The sequence below is a fragment of the Genypterus blacodes genome, unplaced genomic scaffold (assembly GCF_046128005.1).
Source record: "Genypterus blacodes isolate CSIRO-AG114 ecotype Tasmania unplaced genomic scaffold, CSIRO-AGI_Gbla_v1 ptg000029l_1, whole genome shotgun sequence".
Lineage (NCBI taxonomy): Eukaryota > Metazoa > Chordata > Actinopteri > Ophidiiformes > Ophidiidae > Genypterus > Genypterus blacodes.
In genome coordinates, this window is record NW_027466842.1 from 1,284,802 (window position 1) to 1,300,914 (window position 16,113).

General features: G+C 43.4%; 2 protein-coding genes across 8 annotated transcripts; one reads left to right on the forward strand and one right to left on the reverse strand.

The window, feature by feature from the left end:
• Nucleotides 1-2,477: 2,477 nt before the first annotated feature.
• Nucleotides 2,478-7,088, reverse strand: LOC142993975 (sorting nexin-16-like). Of its 4 annotated transcripts, none has more exons than XM_076144588.1 (8): nt 6,683-7,058; nt 6,224-6,561; nt 5,673-5,759; nt 5,140-5,288; nt 4,964-5,033; nt 4,662-4,798; nt 4,249-4,437; nt 2,480-3,457 (listed from the first exon to the last, which is right to left on the reverse strand). In XM_076144588.1, the coding sequence occupies exons 2-8, from the start codon at nt 6,533-6,535 to the stop codon at nt 3,376-3,378; spliced, it is 1,026 nt and encodes a 341-aa protein (XP_076000703.1). In that variant the 5' UTR covers nt 6,536-6,561; nt 6,683-7,058; the 3' UTR covers nt 2,480-3,375. The 4 variants fall into 4 exon arrangements, with proteins under 4 accessions (XP_076000704.1, XP_076000703.1, XP_076000705.1 ...); XM_076144590.1 differs by having other exon boundaries at nt 6,224-6,423; nt 6,683-7,027; XM_076144589.1 differs by having other exon boundaries at nt 2,478-3,431; nt 6,224-7,067.
• Nucleotides 7,089-7,777: 689 nt separating this feature from the next.
• On the forward strand, nt 7,778-14,719 carry ripk2 (receptor-interacting serine-threonine kinase 2). Of its 4 annotated transcripts, none has more exons than XM_076144582.1 (11): nt 7,778-8,361; nt 9,182-9,335; nt 9,657-9,812; nt 10,029-10,186; nt 10,752-10,801; nt 10,907-11,068; nt 11,319-11,404; nt 11,844-12,026; nt 12,104-12,203; nt 12,316-12,519; nt 12,605-14,719. In XM_076144582.1, the coding sequence occupies exons 1-11, from the start codon at nt 8,162-8,164 to the stop codon at nt 12,982-12,984; spliced, it is 1,833 nt and encodes a 610-aa protein (XP_076000697.1). In that variant the 5' UTR covers nt 7,778-8,161; the 3' UTR covers nt 12,985-14,719. The 4 variants fall into 4 exon arrangements, with proteins under 4 accessions (XP_076000697.1, XP_076000698.1, XP_076000699.1 ...); XM_076144583.1 differs by having other exon boundaries at nt 11,844-12,020; XM_076144584.1 differs by having other exon boundaries at nt 11,844-12,014.
• Nucleotides 14,720-16,113: the final 1,394 nt, after the last annotated feature.

The following is a 16,113-nucleotide window of genomic DNA, read 5'->3' on the forward strand; positions in this document are numbered from 1 at the left end:
AGACCCATTGCGCAAAAGCATGCAACCATGTGCTGGGGGGTCAGTGCAATAGTCAAAGATAAACATCATATAATTGAACGCATCAGTCAAAATCAAACCACAGCATTTTCACTTATAACAATTCCAAGTATCAAGCTTCTCTGAAAGCGGTTAGGAAAACACTTACCGGTGTTTGACTTCCAGGTGGAAGAGAGATCTTTCGCCTGGCAAACAGCCGTTTGTTCTTTGCTGGAGCTACAATTGGAAATATTGGAGTTATCAATAAACATTTGAGTAGCCTACAAGAATTCATCCACTCACTGTAGACAGATATGAAGAAACATACGGTAAAGCTCCGACGGAATACATTTTGTCTCGTAAGTGCTTTTGTCTGCTCTCAACAAGCAACTCAACTACTGGAGGCCCTCAAGGCAACACATTTTAACAACAAATACACTGGAATTAGATTCACGTACTGTAAACCCCATCTGATCTGACGTTTATCTGTAACAATGTGTGAAAATGTGTCATAAAATATGTGATCCTATCTGAGCATCTACAGTATTTAACTCATAAGATCTGGATCACTATCAAGACACGGGACACACATTGCAACGGCTTATAGTTCATCCATCCACCTGATCTATATTTTTCATTATTGATTTGATTTCTGGTTTTTGAGACATTGAAGCAAAAACACCAACAAATCTGCCTTGGTATAGCTTTAAAGAAAGTGACAAACAAGCTGCTGCGTCAATATCTAACAAAGCCTTCCCTTGACCTACATATCAACACAATTTCACAAAAATAGCTTCTATCAACATTTCTTCCTCAACAAAATGTCATTAAAATGCCAACCAGCAGATGCCCGTGTAAAGATAACCTGCTTGGCACATATAGTTACGTCTCTTTGGCAGTATTATATGTTCCAATATGCTCAGTGCTTTAATGGACAAAGAGGTGCTGTCTCCTTCTTTTTCCTGCTCTGATCTGTAAGCTCTTTGGATAATATAGATCCTCTGTATTGCGGCGTCTGCGGTGTTTGATCTAATTTGTTTAAGCTGAGAGCAAAGAGACCTGGACAGTACTGATCCTCATCTCATGTCTGAACCTTCAGCATCCTCATCCTTGAAGCATATCTCATTGTTCACGACTCATTTTAGAAAGACAACGGTTGATGGCTAAAGCATCAGTGTGTACATCTCTGTTCAAAAAATATAAGGAATTGATTCTAAAGTTTTTACATTCAATCTGAACCTGTTTTTTTTTCAAGTTTGAGTTATTTGTGAATTCCCAAAGTAACCTCTCATATTCTATTAGATTAATATTATAATAATTTACATGAAGACTAGTCTGTAAATAAATGAATTCATATTAACACAGTAAAAACTCATTGCAAAATTTTTATACAAAACAACTTTACATTCAAACAAAACACATTGGTCCTCAAATATTCTTCTAATTGCATTTTGCAAATTACATATTGCCAAATAAGATATCTACCCGTTGCTATGCCGACCAATTTCAATATTTTTTTCACATCGGATTAAATGCGTCATTTGCGAGAAGGGTCAATCTAAGAAGAGATAATATCTGCCCGTGCTGATCAACCTGTAGATAAGATGGATCCAAAGCTCACCCGTGTCCTTCTCTTTGTTGGTCCCCTTTGTGTCCTCCGCCCAGCACAGCGGGATGAAGAGCAGCCAGAGACACAACAAGTGTTTGTCCATCATCTTCCTTATGGTGTTTAAGATGGAGGCGCGCGCGCTGCTGTAAATCCTCCTGTCTGCTGCCTCATTCCCCTCTGATCACAACGATCCACGCTCATGTGCGAGGTTAATGCTGGGAGGAGCGTGTGTCTGTGTGTGTGCGTGCGTGTGTGTGTCACTAAATAAGGCCATATTATAAAATCACGATAGAATAGAAAAACGTAGTGTCAGGATTAAAACAATATTCTGTGTTCTGTCAGTTGTGACAAAAGTCCAATGACATCACAATTAGTACAAGTACAATATTGAAAGCAACATTGCAACATTTTGTACACATTTCTCAAAATAAATAAACAAGATTTAGCGCCCCACTGTTGTGCAAAACAATATCTACAGTATATTAATGGATAAATGCACATTTGTAGCCACCAAGTTTATGCATGAAAGTTTAGATGATTCATATTACCTGTCTTCATGTATTTTGTTATGTTGTGGTAATTCTAATTTGATGCATTTGTTGTATTTAAAACTGTTGACATTAGAAACATATTTCACAATTTGCTTAATCCAGAAATATTTGGATTAAGCAAAAGGAAATTAATATTTGTTTGCTTGGTGGATTTGTAAGCAGAATAAAACTCTATTTAGTCTGAGACTTTATATTAAGTCTATGATGGGGATGTTTGTTTTCACGGTGGGTTGTAATACACATACGATCAAAAAGGAGAATTCTTCTGCTGCTGATGGACAAGCAGCAGCAGGTGGAGAGCAACAGGCCACTGATCTGGAGGAGCGGAGACAGGAAGAAGGAGTGGAATTTACAGAGCAGAGAATCTAATATGCGACAGCAGACAGAAAAGCTGAGTAGAAGAAGAAATCCAGCAAGGCCCCAAATATGGAACAGGAGATGCCAGTTGGTTTTTAGATGCATCAAAGGACATCAAAGCAAACACAGACCACATCTCTCCACCACAACATAAGCCTGGTTTCTCTCACCATTAAGAAAAAAGGATGAAATCACTCCACATGGTCCTCTACAATCCAAAACAGCATGAATGAATGAAAAAAGTGTTTGTGTTTTTGAGTATTTTTTGTCACTGCAGACAATATCATATTATCAGAAGTGACGGTTGCTTTGCAGAGACAGAGTTTTGGGGGAAAAACAAGATACAAAATCCCTCCTAGGTTGGCAAGATTTTAGTTATTTTCAAAATCTAAAATTTTGCAGTCAAGAGTTTCAGCCACCCTGGAATCATAACAAAGCCACTACATACACATACCTCAATGATGTACAGGAAAGTAGGTCATATAGGAATGTTAGTGCCATGCTGGTTGGAGTGTGAGAGAAGCAGCAGCTTTCCAAAACAAACAATTAACTTGTTTTATACGGCACAGATGGGGTTATAAAACACTAAAGACACGTAACTAGAAAGCCACAACAAAACACAACAGAAAAAAGCCAGAGTTTAATAAAACAGAATCCAGTTTAGAGTATATGGTTATAAAAATGTTGTGCAACTCCAGATGTCCATTCATACTGAAAAGGAAGCTGAATCACACTTAGGCACAATGCAGATCCATCGCTCTTTGATTGGTCCTGTCAGTGAGATTGTGCTTGTGTGTGTCTGTGTGTGTGTCGAAGCCACCAATCTAAGATCCTGGATTTCTTGCTGAGGTTCTTTTGAAATTAAGATGAAGTGGGAGGATCATTCATGACCAGCGTGCTCCAGTAAGCTCCATGACCTTTAACAGGAGCATTAGGTTCAACCCTGGGAACAACAAATGAGTGACAACAACAACATCAACAACAAAATCAACGGTGGCAAATACCATGACTTTTAAACTTTTCACTAACAGAGGAAAAAACTATTTAACAACTTCTTTATTTGGCCACACTTGAGCTAATTTGCCAGTAAAACACTTAGGGGAAATGTTCTGTTTGTATTTAACATTTTTATGGTGTAATAAATTAGTAGAAGTGTCTGGAAGTTACACAGCATGGTGCTGACGTCTTTAGGAATGCATCCTAACATTCAGAGGCATATCTAGAGGCCGGCAACAAATCTATCAGCGGAGGCAATGAAGGAAGACCTGAGGCCTAATTGCAGCCTTGGCTTGGGTGCCTCTGACTGTGGATTGGTGCGATTTGAGACTTTGAATTTGACTGACTTAAGGGTTCGTCTTCCATTCTGCAAGTCAATAAAATTAGAGTCACATGTAGATAACAGTGAACCCGTAGATTGGCAGGCCAACATGGAGCAGCAAGATTAAAATGGGACATGGGAGGTATTAGAATCAAATCAGATTCATTTCTGCATAGGAATGAGGTCTAAATTTAATCTGAAATATCATTTTACATTTACACCACCAGGTTCATGCGACGCAGTTCTGATTTATGATTCATATATCTCCCCATGCATCATCCTCAGGTCAGTGGAGCAATTTTACACCAAGATTATGTAGATCTGAACTGATGGAGACCTTTATTAAGTGTTTAAAAGGGGAAATAAGAGCTAAAGGATGCTGAGAGACACTAAGCAAGCACCACCCGGCTGGTCACCTTGTTCCACGCGTTGGTTCTGTTTCAGGCTCAGGGGCAAAGCATCCCCTGCCCGCATCCTCCTCCTCTCCATTTCCATCACTGCGTTTTTGCTCCTCTTCCTTCACATCTGCATCTTCTCCTCTGTGTGTGTTTATATCTGTGGCTGTCACAGCTGTTGGATCACAGTCATCCCAAAGCGACAGGGCTCTGTGTACCAGTGAAGCCAAAACATCAAAGCAGTGTCACTTCTAACAGAATCTGTAATTCAGATTACACAAACAGTCCTGGGGCTGATATGGTACACAAAACATATAGAAAATGTTTATTTGGAATCAGGAAACACTCCACCTCAGATACAATGTGTGGTCTTCTGAATAAAAGATAGCGTTTTATTTAAAGATATAAAAGCTGATAAATATGCAACAGCTTACTTGACTTTCTTCTTCAGAAGTCCTATGCTGCTCTCCGTGTCCTCCAGGGTCTTCTTCAAAGAGTCAACATCTCTCTGTTTTTCCATCAGTTCCCTCTGGAGACGATGGTTTGTTTCCTCCAGAGTCTCACAAAAGGCCTGTTCACAATAGGAACAGGTAGTGAATTGAAAGGTGTTTTCTAACCCTGGGAACAGTTTGATCCTAATGAATGACTTCTTGTGACAGTTCATATTTTATCATTTTGTAGTGGACTGAAAGTACAAACACTGTTCAACACAACAACTCAGGGAGGAAGAACTCACCCTGCTCTCCTCCAGACTGTCAAATGGATTTGGTGGGTCGTCCAGACACAGAAAATGCCTGACAGCTTCACTGAGGGCCAAGATCAAAGGTCCAAATCAAACAAGACAATCAAACAAGACTGACTTTGTTTTGGGTTAAAACACACTCACACACTCAGACACACACACACACACACCTACTGATGACCTCTTTGTGCACTGTCAGGTTCTGCAGAAAGGTCTTCAATCCGACCTGCCTCTCTTCTAGGAACTCCATGTCATAGTTGTCTTTGAACCAGCGCTTAGCAGGCAAAGCTACACGTAAACTGGGAAACAGCTCTTTAAGCTGCAGCAGAAAAACAATACAGAATGTTAGTGCCTCATGAGAAATAACAGAACCTAAACGTGCACTTATGTGTATTTGACCACATATTGACTGGACTGTCCTTGGAAAAAGAGAGTGATTATGAGGGAATTTAGCCGTAGATAATCACCATTTTTGTGAAATCCACCAAAAACGGTGTCAAATTTTTAATCCATTATTCTGATATCAACCATATTTAGTTACTTCACACCCTTCTCAGCCCTCTCTTTATATGCCACAACACTGAATGACAGCTGTTTATCACAAATTCCTTATCTACCCATTAAATATACAGTTAACACAATGACAACATGAGTGATGAACAGTAGGTAGACAGGACAGGGTGATGGCATGATGAGCCATAACCTTGTCGTTGAGCCTGGAGAAGTCAGCGTATCTCCTGAAGATCACCCAGCAGTCACCTTCACTCCCCGTCACGAGGATCTTATAAACCTACAACAAGAACACAAACACAATTAACCTTTGACGTTGTTCCAGAACAATCCAACATAAGCCCCGCAATAAATCCTGCTAGTGTGAAAATCACGAGGTTCTGAATTTGACACAATGTCAGAGTCTTGATTTAGGTTTGGGGGCTATAAGTTACACTGGATTGAGAAGTGTTTTGATATTTACACACACTAAGCTGACAGAATACGACACACAGTACAGTTTGGGGAGTTTTTAAGTTGCTGGTATTCTTCTCCTCGTGACTGTGTGTATTCAGCAACAGTCTGCAGTCTGTTAAGCTAAGAGGAAGTCATATGATGTTTGTATTGGCAGACAAAGTCCATCATGTGTCGCTGAGTAACAGATGCACCCTTCGCTACACTACAGCCTACTCGAAAACATCTATAGTATGAATAGCATGATACAGCATTAACGTATGTTCAATGTTGACCTGTTTTCCTTCCTACCGTGAACTTTGACCTCTCCTCCATGATTTCGTAGCTCAGCAGCAGTGGGGTTGCGGGTCTCTCCATCCAGCTGTCGTTGACGATCTCTGCGTTCTGCAGAATAGGCGACCCATCCAGAACTCCTCCTCTGGGTTTATTCCTGCATTCCTCTGGAGTAGCGGCAGCACCCCTGGGCGCGACGTGTCTCACCCAAGGAACACCTTCAAGGGTTGAGGGCCTACAGTTGCTAGTATGCATGGGAGACACTCTGGAGGACATGCACCCTCCGTTCCAGTCCACAGGGAGTGAGACTGGCACAAACGGGCCAGCCATCTGTGCTGGTGCCTGTTTCACAAGTGCTGATAGACTCAACAAGTCAGTGAGCGCACAGTGACAATAACCACACAAAGGCAAGGACACACACACACACACACACACACACACACACACACAACACACACAAGGTGGCAGCCTACTTACACAGCTCGGAGATGAGAATTAAGTCAAGTAGAGAGTCTGAGAGTTAGCCTCACTTCCCCAGCTGTTGCACTTCTATAATTAGCTTATCATGACTCACAACAATTCAGGCACACACACAAATGCACGCTGTCTCCACATATGCAGTCGTTATAGCGCGGTAATGGAGCTGTGGACGCCCATTGGCTGACAGGAGTTTCGGATTACATGGATCGTAAACGGTCATGTGCTTCACAGTTTCCCGTCTCCCAGGACAAGAAGAGCTTCCTGTTTCAATAAAGCAAGGCATCGACAAAACAAAACAAAACAAAACAAAACAAAACAAAACAAGAAAACCGGACAAACACCACTTGTTTATTTTACCAATGATTTTACTTTTGCTTCAGGCATTACATCATCACCATCTTCTGTATTTTGGGGGAAATCCCCGCTTGCTTGGGAAATTCCAGCATATAGGGACAAACCCCCATAACAGAGGCGAGCTGAGCTTCTACTGGGTGGAGGGAAGGGGGGAGGGAGGGAAGGGGGGAGGGAGGTCACTTCCAGGCATTAGAAGAAGCTGTCGTAAATGAAACTGAATACTGTTATTTCATTCACTCTTACACAATGCTGTCGTCAGTCAAGTCATGTCACATTCTCCAGGTGTACTTCCGTAAACAGATGTTCTCTCAATAATCCCGCAGCTATAGCCAGAGTTGTCTAAACGAATTTATCTTGCTATAGTAGAGAATGAAATCAGATTTGATTTGGTGTAACATTTACGTGTCAATTAGCAGATAGATTGAATAATGGTGAATAAAACACAAGCAAAATAAAAGGTCATTCATTTGGATATCGTCAATTGACCACACTTTCTTAGGGCTATTTTAGATTGAAATTTTTAGACATAGATAAATTCTATATCCTTTTCAAATTCCGGAATGTTATTATTTAAAAATCTGAATTGCCCTAAATTGAATTTAATTATAAAAACAATATCGTCGGCGTAGTATTGTAATCAGTTGGTCCTCATATTACAATACTGAAAATAATTATATTGTACATAATTATATATCGGTAATAGCGAAAGTATTGCAAGTGGGCGTGAACGCATCGCGTAAACCCGGAAGAGAGAGGCGCTTCCCATCAACAAACGCACCTGCTATAAAATAAGAGTCCAGCAGCGCGGCTCTGGCTGTCCCAGCGTCCCGGTGTGCTACAGGCAGAGACGGCCGCGCTGAACCAGCCTGACAGCGCGTAAAGGTGTACGAAGAAGAAAGTGAAAGTGTGTGTTTGCGGTTTTTAGCTGGGTGTATATCAACGCCATTCTCGGTGTCTCCGTTTCACGCGCCCTCACCAAATGACTGTTAGCTTACCCTGCTAGCCGCCAGGGTGTGAGTGGAGCGCTCCTTCTCTTCCTGTCGCTACTCTCGGGGGCTACTTCTTTATTTCGTGTTGTTAAAACGCCTCCGACGCTTTCCCGTGAAAGTCTTACAAGCTGCCATGGAGCCGCAGGCGGCTGCAGGCTGTGTGAACATCGGTAGTCTGACCAGCACCCTGCCGGTGATCCCGTACCAGAAGCTGACGGACCTGTACTACCTGAGCAGAGGCGGCTTCGGCACCGTGTTCAAGGCTCAGCACTCGGACTGGAGGACCACCGTGGCCATCAAGTGCCTGAAGCTCGACTCTCCTGTTGGTGAAAGGTTAGTTGACGGGACCGCCACTGCATTATTGTGTTATATTGTAAAATATGTCGTAGATAAGTCACTATTCTCGATTGAAATGAGAGCATCAAGCCTCTGTTCAGCATCTAAAAACGACCAAAGTAAAGTTTATTACTGTATTTAAAGGCATTTGCGACTCTAAGGGACACTGATTCATCTCATGACATCATAATTGTGCTTTGTGTTTATGCTGAAGAACGCAAGATTGAGAAAGCTTCAGTTGTTTTCAAAGAAACTGAAGCTGATGTTTGAGTTGTGACAATATAGGTTAATGCGTATAGAAATTAAGTCACTAATCCAAACCCATAGGTCCTGAACTGCACCGAACTCTTTGTTATTCTCTTAGTTATTGCCTAACATACACACCACACTGTGAATTCATCAACATTTATAACCACAGTTGAAGGTGCAGCTGGAAATTCCCCAAATTCCTGTCCAGTGAAAAGAAGACATTCTGAACATGCACCAAATGTTTCTGTAGGCTAAAACGGTTACAATGTTCATTTGGGCAACTGAGGAAGTTTATTGACAGAGAAAGGAAGATGACAGACAAAAGCCCCTATTAGAAAAATAGAATTTGGCTCCACCATTGTTAAAATGATTGCGACCACATCACTTTTAGCGAAAATTACAACAAACAAAACACTGACACACATTTCCACAACTTCACTTTTTGCCTTCACTTGTTTGGATTCTATTCTCACTGCTCAGCCCACGTCGAACATTGATTAAGTAATTCCCCGGAATGCTGATGTTTGCATCTTTTTGTCTGATGTCAAAATGATTGTCTGTGTCACAGGGAGAGAAACTTCCTGCTGAAGGAGGCGGAGGTTCTCCACAAAGCCAGATTCAACTACATCATCCAGATCTTTGGCATCTGCAACGAACCAGAGTTCTTCTGCATCGTCACAGAGTTCATGAGCAATGGATCTCTCGACCTGTTGCTACACGAGGTACGCAGATATATACAGTATGATGCAAAGCAACGCTGGTTAGTTTCGGTTTTTTACAATGTCGGTAATGTCGCACCCTTAGGCTCTACTAGTATAGACACAGAGTGAAGACGTGGCTTTACACTTTGGCACCAGTGTGACAAAAAGTGAATCTTGGAAGTATTTGTAGTCTGATGCAACAGGGAGTAAACAAAGCAGATGATCTTTACAGAATTACCCAACAGTTCCATTGCAATTGTTCCTTATATTGCTTGATCATCATCTTCTTTGTACACTCTAACGTGTCTCTACTTTCATTCTGTGTGTTCCTGCCCTCTACAGAAGAACTTGTACCCCGTGCTTGCCTGGCCTCTGCGGCTCAGGATCCTCTATGAGATCGCCCTGGGGGTCAACTTCCTTCACAACATGAGCCCGCCCCTTCTACACCACGACCTCAAGACACAGAACATCCTGTTGGACGGAGAGTTTCACGTTAAGGTGCGTGGAAGGTTCATTCAGCACCAACCGGTTTGTGTAAAGGCAACAAGACTGTGTGTGTGTTGATAAGATCGCTACATGATGATTGATGTATAATGTCTCCAAGCCTTTCTCTATCATGAGCCACTTGGAACACATTCAGTTATGTGGTCAACACAACACAGTCTCTTCTATCTTGACTGTTTCTGACTCCCACCACGCCTCTGTTCCGTGCAGATTGCCGATTTTGGCCTTTCAAAGTGGCGGCAGCTCTCCGTCAGTAAAGGCTCCGGGTCCAAGCCCACAGAGATGGGGGGCACGGTGATCTACATGCCCCCCGAGGAGTACGAGCCGTCCAGGAACCGCCGGGCGGATGTGAAACACGACATGTACAGGTGAGACGCCGAAAACCCCAAGAACTGACTACAGTAGATTGAAGCTGCCTTTTTCTCAACACAGGAAGGATGGAGTGCCTACCTGTTTGGCATCTAATCTGATCTGATTCACTGACAAGTTTGACAGCAGACAAGTTCAAACAGATAAAAGATACAACCAATAAATGAGAGGACAATAATGAATTAATTAATGCAATAGGAGCACGAATGAGCGTTGGCCATTGTGTTTATCGCTGCTTATTCTTCAAAACCATCATCATTGAGGGCTGCACAAACAGCACTGAGAGCACATGGGGGTGTTCCTGACTGGAAAGGTGAGCTGTCGTACCTGTATGTGTTGGAATGTTCTCATAGCAGCTGGAGACAAAGCCTTATTACTCCTGGGTTTGTAGATGGTTTGGATTGCTGCCACATCTCACTCCTGTCACTCACTCCTCTTACTCTTCACAGCACGCCTGAGTTAAAGTGTAAGCTCGCTGTGAACTTCCCTCTGCCCTCGAGGGGAATACTAATTGAAATGATGACGTAAGCCCTCATTTCTCCCTTTTTGCCTTTCACATTGCAGCTACGCCATCATTATGTGGGAGGTCCTGTCCAGGCAGATTCCATTCGAAGGTACTTCACTTTTCACCTTCGCTTCCGTGCCCTCTTTGATATTGATTAACTAATTCATACCCAGGCTTTCCCCATCGATCTAATCCCTTATCTCTTTCTGCTCAGACGTGACCAACCCCATGCAGATCATGTTCAGCGTGCTGCGCGGGATGCGGCCCGACACCAGCCAGGACAGCTTGTCTGTCGAAATCCCCAGCAGGGACACGTTGATCAGCCTGATGACCTGCGGCTGGACCTCCAACCCCGACGAGCGGCCCTCCTTCCTCAGTAAGAACACACACACCCATGCTGCGAGGAGGAGGATTATCCCCGTCGCTGTACGGATAGGAAGCCTCTTCATTCATGTTGAGGGCAATGATCAAGCATCGGCTTTTAGACCGAATAAACCGCGTCTTGTCGGCTTCCTGTCAGCTTCCTGTCACATTTCCTGTTGCACCCTTCTCTAATGTCTGTATAACAAAAATACCATGTCAATACTTAATATTAAGGTTTCTTGATATGTCCTCTGCCACCTCAGACTGTTTGATCGAGCTGGAGCCCATGGTGAGAAAGTTTAGTGAAATCGACTTCCTGGATGCTGTGCTGGAGATCAAGAGGGCAAAGGTCAGTCAGGCTTTTTAGTACCTGATTGACACGTCTGATTGACACGTCGTCTGTAATGAACTAAGGGCTCAAATTAAATGCAAGTCACGATGGATTAACTGAGTTCTGACAACACCGATGATCTCATAACCTGTGTGTCATCTGGGGTAGTGACTGGTTTGAAATTTCACTTCATAATTTCCCCTAAGCATGTCCTTCCTCCTTTTAGTGTGTGTGTGTGTGTATTTCTGCACACGACAGCAGCTGGTTGGTTTGTAACATGAATAGAAAAGTTGAACAAAAATGCAAAGATGTATTTAATGTGCGATTACAAATGAGTCTCAGATAAAGGCGGCAACTATTCCATCATGGGGAAAATGAAGGATGAGGAGATGAATATGGAGATTTCTTTGATATCAGAACACTTTAAATAGTTCTTTGTGTCATCCGTCTTTCCCAGCTGGTGCAGATTACAGACTGCTGCTCGGCTCAGCCAGCGTGTGAGAAGACGAGAGAGGAGAGGTCGCTGGACGTCCTGAGGGACCCTCCCAGTCCCTGGACGGCCAGTATGACTTCGGACAGCACACAGCAATGTTGTGGAGGAGGAGGAGGAGATGCTCAGGTACTGTGCGTCTGTGTCATGGTGGCTGAAGAGTTCACTGCCTAGAAATAAACAAGTGTGCTTAAGTTGAACATCCTTGCTTGTTTCTGCCACAGGAGAACTCAGGCTCAGGCTCAGGCTCTGGGTCTTACTCCTCCCAAGATACAGACATATCCCAGCCAGGCTGCCTCACCAGCAGCAACGCTCCTCCGTCTAAAGGTAAATAAATGCGTTCTGTAGGTTCATGTCTCCACCTTTGCTGCTGCTGGAGTTCCACTTGTGTTAAACATGAAGGGCGTGGTCTTTATACTTCCTTCTCTTTGTCACCTAGAAGCCTATCAGATGTCAATGATGTCTCAAAACCTGGAGGCCCCTCAGTCTCTGAAGGACCTCAGTCCAGTCAGCAGTGTAAATGGTTTCCCTCAGAGTGCCAGGGTTATGAATGATTTGAACATACCCGTCAGACCTGGGGAACCCTTCACCGAGTGTGAGACCTACGTGGACAACCGCCCCTTTGTCAGGCCACAGCAACAAGGTACAAACCCCCACAACCATTACTCAAATGTGACGTCTTTATTTCTAGCTGCGATAAAACTCTGACGGCATCTTCTGTCCCCCAGCGCCCCTGTCCCTGCCGCCGCCCCCGCCCCCGCCCCGTCTCTCTCAAGGCTCCTTTTCCCAGTGGATCGCCACACGCCGTGAGGAGATCGCCCTCCAGATGACCGACGCCTGCCTGAACCAGAGCTTGGACGCCCTGCTGGCCCGCCGGCTCCTGATGCGGGAGGACTACGAGCTGGTGGTGAACCAGCCCACGCGTACGGCCAAGGTCCGCCAGCTGCTGGACAACTGCCACCGCCACAGTGAGGGCTTCAGCCACGTAGTCGTCCACAAACTTTACGAGAACAAGCAAATGGGCCTGCAACCGTACCCGACAGAAATCGGGTCGCCCACCGCAGCCGCCAGCCCCAGCGCCCTGCCTCTGTCCGTGTCCTACATGTAGCAGCTGCAGAGGGACGGGAGCGGCTCCTCCTCCACACTCGCTGGTTTGGCCTTCATCATCATCGTTGACGTGACGGCTTTGGTTTCTCACTTCACCCTGGGATGCAGCAAAATGAATCACAGGTACAGAAACACGACAAACTTAAGTGAGCCAGAGACAGAGAGACGGGTTTCAATCTGTAGAAGAAGAATGAAACGTTTGTAACTGAAACGGTGGTTTATTTTAACACGTTGTGGATTTATTTATGGAGTCTTTATTCTGAATGGATGTGTGTTATGGCTCAACGCCTTTGCTGTGTGTGTGTGTGTGTGTGTGTGTGTGTGTGTGTGTGTGTGTGTGTGTGTGTGTGTGTGTGTGTGTGTGTGTGTGTGTGTGTGTGTGTGTGTGTGTGTGTGTGTGTGTGTGTGTGTGTGTGTGTGTCATTCTATATATATATATATTCCGTTTAAAGGTAATCTTACCTTGCATCATCTTCTCACTTTGATGGATTGTTTATCCAGATGTTTACCAATGGAGTTCATTGCGTGATAAAGGGACTCACATGACCTCCGTATTTGTATTGAAGCACAGAATCTAAAACCCCTGAGGAAACACTTTGTCCAGTGTTATGCAAGGCTGCAGTGCTAATAATAGCAGCCTCAATATGTTGCATTTAAAATGTGGTGACCAACAAAACAAGAAGTCATCTTAAATGTTTGAATCAGATTAAGTGTAGCGTTCATGTCACTAAATGGAGAACATGAAAGTTGAATGCACCCAGGCAGGTTGTTTTGCTGCCGGGCCTCTTTACCCAGAGTTGTTACTCTCTAAGCGAAAGAGAAAATGTGGAGTGCAACATAACACCCATGAGAGGTGTGTGTGTGTGTGTGTGTGTGTGTGTGTTTGGGGGGGTGTGTGTGTGCATCTGGTCTTGGATGTCTCCTGGCTTCACATCTCTTGTCCCACACATTTTTATACTGTTCAGGTGGATCTCTCTACATTTAGTTCTTCCACACACTCTTAAGATGACACAAAGGGATAAGAAGATTACAGGTGGATGTCTTCAGTTCCACATCTCCTTATCTTAACTGTGCCTCATACTCTCAACTCAACGAGTCAAGTGCAAAACCCTTTTACACAAATATCAAACGAAGTTGAGTAAAAAAATCCTACGGATTTGATGCTGTAAATATGTTATAACATATTTTGTACTGTACATAATGTCATCTTTTTCTATGTCCTTTTCATCACTTATTACAATTCTCTCAGTGTTATTAAATGTTGATTTCATATGAAGTATTTGTAGAGTCGCCTCCTGCAGAGTGACGGCCTAATTTATTGCCCATGTTGGTGTCAGATGACCAAATGCAACATGACATGATGACGTGTACAAGCCATGTTGTAGCTATATGATTTTACAAAATGTCAGGATTTTCAGGTCTATTACATCCAAAATAGCATTCTGGAGACATTTGGCGTTTCTTACCATGTGTGTATGATAGAAACACCTCTAACAGAACAGTTTAGTTCAATACAAAGTGTTTTCCTGAAGTCATACAGTCATACAGACCTGCTAAATAAACTCCAAATACCTCTCGAATGCTACAATTCACAAATAATAACTAAGTCAGTGACCTAATTCAGATGTAAATCACTTGAAAAGCCTGATATTTTGCAACAAGTAGCCAGGGTGTCACATCAACAGGCTTTATCAGATGGATGTGTCATATTCTTTATTAAATGGTCTCAGTTTTCACTTCTGTCTGCTTCTTGTTATTCTCCAAAGGGGGATTTCACCAGTATGACACAGCAGATTCAATTTATCGTACCTCTGTGACATCACAACAAGGGTTACTTCCTTTTTAGAGACTGCAAGAACCTTCAGTGACGTCAACACAGCCCTCTTCCATGAGTCACCCTAATCTGTTCAGCGCCCTCTACAGCCAGGAAAGCCCTTACATGGCTGTTTCCACATGTGGAGTCCTGCTCCTTCCTGGGCCCCTGCGTGTGTTGTTCTGGTCTGGAGGGAAACTGGAGCAGAACACTTTTCACTTATATAGAACTGAACTTAACCTTATGACATCACAAAGGTTAACTTCCTCCCTGTATCAAAGAATACACCATTGACTTCTAAGGTCACTCAAGTTTGAATAGGGTTGAATTTGCCCCAAAAAAAGTCTTTAGCTAACAGACTTTTGGTTTTTCGAGAACTAATTGGAGGAAACCCCATGTGATGTCATACAGATCAGTTACCCTGGGTTACTCAGCAGCCTTAACAGCCCTTAAAACCTTTTATAAATCCAATATATGGTTGTTGTTATTAGAAAAATGTGTGGTGTCCCTTTTAATCAGACATTTAAAGTGCATGTTATATCATCATCTACTGTATTTAAAGCTCCGGATTGTAACGTCAAAAACAAAAGCGTGTCTATGTTTAGCATGGCAGCTTATCTAACACTGGTAGGCCAAGAGTCTGGTGCTACATATAACAAGCAGTATGATATTCATACACGCCAGCACAGGGGGGGTAAACATGGGAACGCTGAGTGACAAGTGTGTTGATCAAGAAGCAGCTCCTCGGTTTTTAAGAGCCTCCCGGGATCGGGGAATGGGATCTCTGAAAATAGCACAGGGGGGGAACACGAGAGTGCGACCAGCCTGGTGCTGGAAAAACACGCGTTGTGTGGTTGCTCCGGACTGAGAGGTTGCAACATCGACTCGTCGCGTTTCTCCTGCTCAGATGTGATCTCAGCCTGACGCGCCGCTCTGGTTTGAGAAAGACCGTTTACATGTTTGGAGGGACAAATACAACTTCTGATCTGCCTCGAACTAACGTGAGTCACTTTGTTTCTGTAGGTCATGAACTTCTAGACTTGTTAAGTATTCAGGATTCTCTTAATGTCGTGCCGTAAAATCTGAGCTAAGAGTAGAAAGTGATTCCTAAATTCCACAAATTTTACACAATTTGCCAGTATTAATTCGATCTTTGTTCATCTGAATGTGTGTGAGAGAGCATTGCTGTATGGTGCATTCATGAACTTGTCCATGCTGGACATTGAGACATTGGTGTGTGTGTGTGTGTGTGTGTGTGTTTCAGTCTGTACTTCTGTCATTGTCGTTGATTTTGAATGTGGAGCTGGACTTATCCCC

Coding starts and splice junctions, on each gene's coding strand:
- LOC142993975 (XM_076144588.1), bottom strand. CDS start 6,535: ATGGCTGGCCCGTTTGTGCCAGTCTCACTCCCTGTGGACTGGAACGGA. Junction 5,760..6,223: donor AGGAGAGGTCAAAGTTCACG/GTAGGAAGGAAA, acceptor TTCTTGTTGTAG/GTTTATAAGATCCTCGTGAC. Junction 4,799..4,963: donor ACAGTCTGGAGGAGAGCAGG/GTGAGTTCTTCC, acceptor TATTGTGAACAG/GCCTTTTGTGAGACTCTGGA.
- ripk2 (XM_076144582.1), top strand. CDS start 8,162: ATGGAGCCGCAGGCGGCTGCAGGCTGTGTGAACATCGGTAGTCTGACC. Junction 8,362..9,181: donor GACTCTCCTGTTGGTGAAAG/GTTAGTTGACGG, acceptor TCTGTGTCACAG/GGAGAGAAACTTCCTGCTGA. Junction 9,813..10,028: donor ACGGAGAGTTTCACGTTAAG/GTGCGTGGAAGG, acceptor TGTTCCGTGCAG/ATTGCCGATTTTGGCCTTTC.